This window comes from Tetrahymena thermophila (genome assembly GCF_000189635.1).
Source record: "Tetrahymena thermophila SB210 genomic scaffold scf_8254828, whole genome shotgun sequence".
In the NCBI taxonomy this organism is placed as follows: domain Eukaryota; phylum Ciliophora; class Oligohymenophorea; order Hymenostomatida; family Tetrahymenidae; genus Tetrahymena; species Tetrahymena thermophila.
In genome coordinates this window covers 59,925-70,474 of record NW_002476581.1, presented here as the reverse complement: position 1 = coordinate 70,474, position 10,550 = coordinate 59,925, and the positions used below count along the sequence as shown (strand labels likewise).

General features: G+C 19.1%; 1 protein-coding gene across 1 annotated transcript; it reads left to right on the top strand. All coding sequences in view use genetic code 6, as the record gives it.

The window, feature by feature from the left end:
* Positions 1–4,051: 4,051 nt before the first annotated feature.
* On the top strand, positions 4,052–10,222 carry TTHERM_01062860 (hypothetical protein). The gene is made up of 17 exons (XM_971420.3): positions 4,052–4,144; positions 4,201–4,256; positions 4,847–4,936; positions 5,213–5,302; positions 5,586–5,675; positions 5,956–6,062; positions 6,694–6,853; positions 6,919–7,008; positions 7,178–7,267; positions 7,546–7,635; positions 7,958–8,047; positions 8,291–8,380; positions 8,620–8,709; positions 8,962–9,051; positions 9,369–9,458; positions 9,713–9,802; positions 10,026–10,222. The coding sequence occupies exons 1-17, from the start codon at positions 4,106–4,108 to the stop codon at positions 10,111–10,113; spliced, it is 1,530 nt and encodes a 509-aa protein (XP_976513.3). The 5' UTR covers positions 4,052–4,105; the 3' UTR covers positions 10,114–10,222.
* Positions 10,223–10,550: the final 328 nt, after the last annotated feature.

Here is a 10,550-nt window from a genome sequence, read left to right as displayed (position 1 = left end):
AAAAGCTTAGCATTTATATAATTTAATAAGATATAATATTACACTAAAAGTTTCAAATTATTTGATCGTTTTAGGAGAAACTGGTGAGTTTGCTTAAGAGGATTTAATTTATTAAAGTAAATTTAATTTTTAATTTTTTTATTTTTTATAAATAATTTATTTACTTACAAAAATATGAATGATATTTATAAATATAAAATCAATGATAAAATCTATATATCTATCTATTTATATTTTAGGTTAAAAACTCTTTTTCAAAATATTAAATAATAAAATATATATTATTCAAACATTTTATATTTATTCATCCTTTTTCACCAGTTGTTTATCATTAGAAATTAAAGACAACTAATCTTTTTGATTTAAGATACTTGCTTAATATTATGAATTTGTATGATTCATTCATTGACCTAAAACTTTTATAATAAATTTGTGTAAATTTTAAATAAATATCAAAATAGAATAAACTTTTAAATTAAAAATTATTCTTTAAATTAATAAATAAAATAATATTAGTGGAATAAAAATATATCAAATAAAAGCTATCAAATTAATTCAATGAGCTTTATTGTTTTTAATTAGTTTTTATAATTTAAAATATCACAATCCAAAACAAATAAACTGTTTTTACCGAAGATTAAGTGTCAAATTTGAGAGATTAATGCAATTTGCTAAAGCAGAACCTAAGCGTGATATACCCCTTGCACTAATTTCATTGTAACTTTTTAAATATTGAAGAAAAAATATATGATTAAATAGTTAATTAGAAGTAAAAAAATGAAGAAAAAATATGAAATAATATGATTAATTAATTAATTAATAATAAAAGCAAAAGTAGAAAATAAAATGATGAGCTAAATTAACAAAGAAAGAACAAAAAAAAAAGCAAGTATAATAAAAAGAAAAAGAAAAAAGAGCTTTATTGTTTTTAATTAGTTTTTATAATTTAAAATAACACAATCCAAAACAAATAAACTGTTTTTACCCAAGATCAAGTGTCAAATTTGAGAGATTAATGCAATTTGCTAAAGCAAAACCTAAGCCTTATGCACCTTCATCATGAATATAATTGTAACTTTTTAAATATTAAAGAAAAAATATATGATTAAATAGTTAATTAGAAGGAAAAATGAAGAAAAAATATGAAATAATAAGATTAATTAATTAATAATAAAAGCAAAAGTAGAAAATAAAATGATGAGCTAAATTAAAAAAGAAAGAACAAAAAAAAAAGCAAGTATAATAAAAAGAAAAAGAAAAAAGAGCTTTATTGTTTTTAATTAGTTTTTATAATTTAAAATATCACAATCCAAAACAAATAAACTGTTTTTACCAAAGATCAAGTGTCAAATTTGAGAGATTAATGCACTTTGCTAAAGCAGAACCTAAGCCTGATGCACCTTCATCACCAATATAATTCAAACTTTTTAAATATTGAAGAAAAAATATATCATTAAATAGTTAATTAGAAGGAAAAAATGAAGAAAAAATATGAAAAAGTAAGATTAATTAATTAATAAAAGCAAAATTCAAAAATAAAATGATGAGCAAAATTAACAAAGAAAGAACAAAAAAAAAGCAAGCACAATAAAAAGAAAAAGAAAAAAGAGCTTTATTGTTTTTAATTAGTTTTTATAATTTAAAATATCATAATCCAAAACAAATAAACTGTTTTTACCGAAGTTCAAGTGTCAAATTTGATCCTAGGTTTTCAAAATTTATATTTTTTCAAAATAAATGATATATTATAAGAATATATAATATATATTTATTCAAATTTTACATTTTGTGAATTTAAAGCTTTCTAAAAACTCAAAAATAAAGCTACTTTAAGCTAATTTAGCTTTATTTATTATATTATTAAGATATATTACATTTCGCCTAATATAAATTAAATAGGCATTTTACTCTAGTTAATTAGGAGGATAAAATGAAGAAAAAATATGAAATAATAAGATTAATTAATAATTTATAAAATTAACAAAGAATGAAAAAATAAGAAATCATAATAAAAAGAAAAAGGAAAACAAATAAAATAAATTAAAAGAGATTTAAGTTTTAAATTAACTTTTATAATTAAAAATATTACAATGTAAAAAAAATAAATTGTTTTATTAAATGTAAGTTTTAATAGTAAAAAACGAAGAAAAAATATCAAATAATAAATAAAAAAAAATTGAAATGAAAATTTTGTTAAAATAGCTAAAAAATTTTTTTTTTTATAAAAATCAATAAATAATGATGATAATCTCTTTTATAAAAATTATTTATTTAAATAAATTGAAAATTAAATGTACAAAAAATATTAATAATAATAAAAGTAATTTTTTTAATTAATATTACTAGAGATTAATATGGAGAACCTAATGAGATAAAAGTGAAGAGCTTAAAAACTTTTTTTATTAATTTATATAAATTTAAAGGATATTAATTAAAAAATTAATAATTACTTCTTCTAATTTTTTATATTTTTTAATTTATTATATCATTTATTTATTTTTTTCTCAAATATATTGAATAGTAATTTATGAAATTTAATTAATTAATTATAAATTGATAAAAAGAACAAATTAATATAATAATTAATTATCAAATATTAATTTATATATTTGGTTTTATGAAGAGATATCACAGAAAAATTAATTTAATATTCACTATTTAAACTTAATAATTGTATTTAAAACATACACTTAAAAGTATATATAGTAGGAATTAGAGATGGCCAGTTATTTATTTAGTCATATTTGAGAAAAATCTAGTAGTTAATGTTCTTAAATATTTTAAAAATAATGTTTATAAGTAGATTTTAATGTTTTAGCTCTGTAATTTTAGGAATATTTATATTATCTTTAATTATAGCATGATGCTATACAAAAATTTCATGGTTTGCATTCCACTTAAAATTTGTTTTGCATAAAAAATTAATTAAAAGGCATCATTTTGTTTTAATAAAATATTCTGTATATAAATCAGGTAAATTCTGATAGAAAAAATAAAAAAACCAAGAAGACTACTTAGAAATCAAATTTTACATAAAAATTAATTGAAATTCTTCTCACATCATATGTATATATGTAACCAGTCTGCTTAATTTCGATAACTTGATTAGCTTGAGTTTGTCATATACCTTAATTTAGATTTTTCTGAAAACTTTAATTTTATACTTTAATTAAAGAAAATTTATGGAATTTAGTGTCTTGAATAGAGAGAGTTTGCTGTTTTTAGCAAAAAAATAGATGCTTTTTTAACCTATTTTGATTCAACCACAAAAATCTTTGAGTAAAGAAATTTTAAGAGCAAACAAAAATTTATCTTCAATTACTGAATTAGAAGACTCTAATAAGTAACTTGAATTATTTTCATAGAAACATGAAGAGATGAAAAAGGAATAAAATTCTAAATGAGTAAGTAAAAGGGCAAATTAGATGAAACTGTAAATTACGAGATGAATTTCTCTATGAGAGCATAGAATCAATTATGTAATGTAATATTGAATAAAGAATTTATAGAAAAAAGATTTCTATTCCATGAATATTAATTATGGAAAATATTATTTATTTATTTATTTAATTTAAAGAATACTGACAACTCAGAGAATTAACAAAGGGAAACAAACAATCAAAAATTATCAATCAGAGAGCTCATTTGAACTGCTGCTGTAATAATTATCAATCATACATATTACATGAAAAAATTAGATATTTATTTGATTATGGAATGGCAAAATTATCTTTGAATAATATTTATTTAATTTTTAGAGTTTAAGGAAGGAAAATTAAATGTTTTAGCTTGGCTCGGTTGATTTAAAAAGCTCGGCAAGCTTAAGAGAAAAATTTTTTTAGATTCAAAGCTAGAAATTTATAAATTTTCGGCTCGTTTTTAATCACATCACTGATAGAAATATTAAGATTTAATAATTAAAGTTATACGAAATTTTAACTTTTTAGTAATTTCTCCTCCAAAAAACAAACACATTTATAAATTTATATTTATTTGATTTATTCTTTTGTTTGTTTTTTCTAAATTAATTTGATATAATTAATTAATATACCTATATTTAATTAAATTTCCATAAATTTATTTTCAATATTATTGAAAAAAATAAATGTTATAATAGAATAACTATTACAACAATCTAGAAGAAGTACATATTTATTTTTTTATTAATATTATTTAAATTATTTTTAATAATAACAAAAGTTTTTAAGCTCATCACTTTAATTTTTTTAAGTTCTCCACATTGATCTGAATAATCAGTATATTTAATTTAAATATAATATTATTAATAAAGTTTTTTTATTTCATTTTCATATTACTTTAATATTTTTCAAATTTAAATTATCATCTCTATTCTTTCAATTCTATTAATAAAAATATTTTTTAATTATTTTAAGTTAATTTTTCTTCAATTTTTATTATGATTATTTATTTATTTATTAAAATTATTTTTCTTCATTTTTTCCTTCTTACTAACTAACTAATTAACTTTATATTTTTTCTTCAATAAATAAAAAGGGGAAATTAAATTGATGCAATTGGCACATCAAACTTAGCTTCTGGTTTAGGAAAGTGTGTTAATCTCTTAAATCTAGCACTTAATCTAAGGTAAAAGCAGTTTATTTGTTTTGAATTGTGATATTTATGAATATAAAAATGAATTTAAAACAAAATAAATTACTAAATCTTTTTTCAATTTTTTTTTTTACCTTGTGTTTATTTATTTATTTATTTATTTATTTTTCCTATTATTAATTAATTTTTTTCCTATTATTTCATATTTTTTTCATTTTTTCCTTCTTACTAACTAACTAATTAACTTTATATTTTTTCTTCAATATTTAAAAAGGGGAAATTAAATTGATGGAATTGGCGCATCAAACTTAGCTTCTGGTTTAGGAAAGTGCATTATTCTCTCAAATCTAGCACTTGATCTAAGGTAAAAGCAGTTTATTTGTTTTGAATTGTGATATTTATGAATATAAAAATGAATTTAAAACAAAATAACTAACTAACTAACTAACTAACTAACTAACTCTTTTAATTGATTTATTAACTTTTTATTTCAATTTTTTTTTTTTACCTTGTGTTTATTTATTATTTATTTATTTCTCCTATTATTAATTAATTTATTTCTTATTATTTCATATTTTTTTCATTTTTTCCTTCTAACTAACTAATTAACTTAAAATTTTTTTCTTCAATATTTAAAAAGGGGAAATTAAATTGGTGCAATTGGTGGATCAGACTTAGGTTCTGGTTTAGGTAAGTGTACTAACCTCTCAAACTTGGCACTAAATCTTTAGTAAAAATAATTTATTTGTGATTGATTGGGATATTTTTAAATATAAAAATGAATTTAAAACAATATAACTTACTAAATCTTTTAATTAATTTATTTATTTATTAGATTTTTATTTGATTTATTTATTTATCTCTTTGTTTTTTGGTTTTTTAATTTAGTTCATTTTTTATTTTTAACTTCTACTTTTATTATTTATGAATTAATTTCCAATTATTTTAATTTTTTTCTTTATTTATTTTTTCCTTCAATTAATTATGTACTTTTTCTTTCAATATTTAAAAAGGGGAAATTAAATTGGTGATTAAGGTGTATCAGAATTAGGTTTTAGTTTAGGAAAATGCACTAAACTTTCAAATTTGGCACTTAATCTATGGTAAAAACAGTTTACTTGTTGATATTTATGAATATAAAAATGAATTTAAAATAATATAACTAACTCTCTTAATTTATTGATTAGCTTTTTATTTGATTTACTTTTTTTTATTATTCTGCTTGTGTTTTTTTATTTGTTTGTACATTAATTTAACTCATTTTTTTATTTTCAACTTTTGCTTTTATTATAACTTAATTAATTTATTTCATATTTCTTCTTCATATTTTCTTTCTTTCTAACTAATTAAATATTTTTTTATATTCTCTTCATTTTTAAAAAGTGGAAATAAAATTGGTGCAATTGGTGCATCAGGCTTAGCTTCTGGTTTAGGGAAGTGTTCTAATCTTTCAAATATGACACTAGATCTTTTGTAAAAATAGTTTATTTGTATCATGATATTTTTGAATATAAAAATGAATTTAAAACAATATTATTAACTCTTTTAATTTATTAATTTTTTATAATTTATTTTTCATTTTTTTATTCGGCTGATGTTTTTATTTATTATTTTATTTAGTTATTTATTTCTTTATTTTTTTCAATTAACTTATTTTTTCATTTTCAAGTATTGTTTTTATTATTAAATAATTAATTTCATATTTTTTCTTCATTTTTTCCTTCTTACTAACCAACAAATTAACTATATATTTTTTCTTCAATATTTTAAAAGTTGGAATTAAATTAATGATACATACATACATACTCGCACATGGTTACATGCACTCGGGATAGGGGCCCTATATATAATTACTTATACATTATTATTATACGTATACCAATTTATTTATATATAATTGTGGGTAATATATTAGAAGGGAAGGGTCACCTACACCCTAATGGCATTTCTACTAATCTTCCATGATTTGACTACGCATTATGCTCGCTTCCCATTTGTATTCCAGATCTTCTGTTCAGAATGGGGCCTCCTCTTTACCACCTATCAGATTTGGCCCTTCCCTCCTACCAAGGAGACCGCTGGTAACATTCACATTTTTACATGGAATTTTTCGAAATAAAGGGGGCGGTATAGGATTCGAACCCCCGATATCACTGCTAAGACCCTCCGACTCGCCCACTCGAGCCGCTTAGCCCTTCTAAATTAATGATGAAGGTGCTTCACACTTAGGTGTTGGTTTAGGAAAGTGCACTAATCTCTCAAATTTGACACTTTATCTTTAGTAAAAACAGTTTACTTCTTCCAACTAACAAATTAACTATAAATATTTCTTCTATATTTTATAAGTGGAAATCAAATTGGTGAAATTGGTGTAACAGGCTTAGGTTCTGGTTTAGGTAAGTGCACTAACCTCTAAAATTTAACACTAAATCTTTAGTAAAAACAGTTTATTTGTTTTTGTTTGTGATATTGAATATAAATTTTGATTTTTCATTTTATATTTTTAATTAATTAATTTCTTAATATTTTAATTTTTCTTCATTTTTTCCTTCTAATTAATTAATTAATTAATTAACTTTATATTTTCTCCTCAATACTTAACAAGGGAAAAATAAATGGGTGATGCAGGTGCATTAGGCTTAGGCTCTGGTTTAGGATAGTGCACTTATCTCTCAAATTTGACACTTGATCTAAGGTAAAAAAAATTTATAAAAATGAATTTAAAACTCACTCAATAATTAAATCTTTTAATTTATTTTTATTTTATTTAATTTTTTTCTGCTGTTTTCTTTTTATTATTATTTTTTTCTTTGTTTTTTATTTTTTTTTTTATAATTTAACTTATGTTTTCATTTTCAACTTTTGTTTTTATTTTAACTTAATTAATTTATTTAATATTATTTTATATTTATTCTCTTATTTTCTCTTTAACTAATTAAATATTTAAAAATATTTTCTTCAATATTTAAAAAGTGATAATTAAATTGGTGCAATTGGAGTATCAGGCTTAGCTTTAAGCTTAGGAAAGTGCTTTAAACTCTCAAATCTGACTCTAAATCTTTTGTAAAAACAGTTTAATTGTTTTTGATTGTGATATTTTTGAATATAAAAATAAATTTAAAACAAAATAAATTACTAAATCTTTTAATTTATTTATTAGCTTTTTATTTTATTTATTTTTCTTTTTTTATACCCTGCTTGTGTTTTTTTTATTTATTTATTCGTGTATTTTTGCTAATTTAACTTATTAATTAATTTTAAAGTTTTGATTTTATTGTTAATTAGTTAATTAAATCACTTATTTCTTACTATTTCAAATATTTTCTTGATTTTTTCCATCTAGAAAACTAATTAGTTTTATATTTTTTCTTGAATATTTAAAAAGAGGAAATTAAATTGGTGATGAAAGTGCTTCAGGCTTAGGTTTTGGTTTAGGAAAGTACTCTAATCTCTCAAATTTGACACTAAATCTTTCGTAAAAACAGTTTGTTTATTTTGGATTGTAGTCTATTAATTAATTTATTTATTAGTTTTTTATATGATTTATTTTTATTTTTTTGTTACGATTTCTTTTTATAATTTATTTATTTGCTTGATTTTTTGTTAATTTAACTCATTTTTTTATTATCAAGTTTTGTTTTTACTATTAATTAATTTCTTATTATTTCATATTTTTTTCATTTTTACCTTCTTACAAGTTAATTAAATATTTAAAAAGGGGAAATTAAATTTGTGATGAAGGTATATCTGACTTAGGGTCTGGTTTAGGAAAGTGCCCTAATCTCTCAAATTTGACACTTTATCTTTAGTAAAAATAGTTTATTCGTTTTTAATTGTGATCTTTTTGAATATAAAAACTAATTTAAAACAATAAAACTATTTCTTTTTATTTTACTTTTTTATTAGATTTTTATTTGATTTATTTGATTTTTTTATTTTGCTTGTGTTTTTTTTTATTATTTATTTGTTTGTTTATTGTTCATTTAACTCATTTTTTCTTTCTAACCAACTAATTAAATTTATATTTTTTCCTCAATATTTAAAAAGGCAAAAATAAATTTGCGATGAAGGTGCTTCAGGCTTAGGTTCTGGTTTAGGAAAATGCACTAATCTCTCAAATTTGACACTTGATCTAAGGTAAAAATAGTTTATTTTTTTTTTATTGTAATATTTTTGAATATCAAATTTTTAATTTATTTATGAGCTTTCTATTTGATCTATTTTTCTTTTATAATTCTGCTTTGCATTTATTTATTTATTTTGTTTGTTTGTTAATTTAACTCTCTTTTTCATTTCAAATTATTATTATTATTAATAATTAACTTCTTATTATTTTATTTTTTCTTCAAATAACTAATTAAATATTTATTTTTTTTAAATTTTAAAAAGTTGGAGTTAAATTGGTGCAATAGGTGCATCAGGTTTATGTTCTGGTTTAGGAAAGTGCACTAATCTCTCAAATTTGACACTAAATCTAAGGTAAAAACAGTTTATTTGTTTTGGACTGTGATATTTTGAATTTAAAAATGAATTTAAAACACTATAATTAACTGTTTTAATTTTTTTATTTATTTAATAGCTTTTTATTTGATTTATTTTTCTTTTTTTTATATTCTGCTTGTGTGTTTTTTTTTTATTTTTATTTATTCATTTGTTAATTTAATTCATTTTTTAATTTTCAACTTTTGTTTTTATTATTAATTAATTGATTTCTTATTATTTAATATTTTTTCTTTATTTTTTCCTTCTAATTAACTAATTAATTATTTATTTATATTTTTTTCAATATCCAAAAGTGGAAACTAAATTTGTGTAATTGGTGCATTAGGACTAGCTTCTAATTTAGGATAATGCACTAATCTCTAAAATTTGACACTGCATCTTGAGTAAAAACAGTTTATTTGTTTTTGATTATTATATTTTTGAATATAAAAATGAATTTAAAACAATAAAACAGCTTTTTTATTTGATTTATTTTTCTTTTTTTATCCTGTTTGTTTTTTTATATATTTATTTGTTAATTTAATTCTTTTTTTCATTTTCAACTTTTGCTTTTATTATTAATTAATTTCTTATTATTTCTTATTTTTTAATTTTTTCCTTCTAATTAACTATATATTTTTTCTTTAATATTAAAAAGGTTTAATTATATTCGTGAAGAAGATTTATCAGGCCTAGGTAATAGTTTTCGAAAGTGCACTCATCTCTCAAATTTGGTGCTTAATTTAAAGTAAAAATAGTTTATTTGTTTTGCATTGAGATATTTTGAATATAAAAATGAATTTAAAACAAATTAACTAACTTACGCTTTTAATTTATTTATTAACTTTTTATTTTATTTATTTATTTATTTTTTTCTGTTTACATTTTTATTATTTAAAGATTTAAAATTTAATATTTTATTATTCTATCTATTTATTTTTTTAGTAATTTACACTAATTTACATTAAAAGGAACAACAACATCAAAAAATCAAAATAATTGAAAATAAAGATCCTTAAATCTAAAAGATTAATTGCTTTTAAAATATAGCATTAATGATAAAAAAGTGGTGAAATAAAACAAATAATATAAATATATTTAAATACTTTAATATAATATGTTTTATATTTTAATATTCTGTAATCATATAAATTAATCTAAAATATAGATACATAAATAGATATATTTATTATTATTTTTAAATTTATAAATATAATATTTTGGTATAACAAGATGCTATTCATAAAATTCCGTCGTTTGAATTCACTTATTATGAAATAGATTTTTTAGTTATTTATTAAAAAATCTAATTTTGATATTTTATAATTTAATTTATTGTAATTTCAAAAATATATAATTTTATCAAAAATAAAAAATTTAACTAAATTTTCTGAATTTTAAAAAATTAAGCAAAATTTTAAATTAATTAAAGTAAGATGGAATTTAATATGTTTTAAAGTACTTATCATCTAAAATATAAATACTAATAAATTATA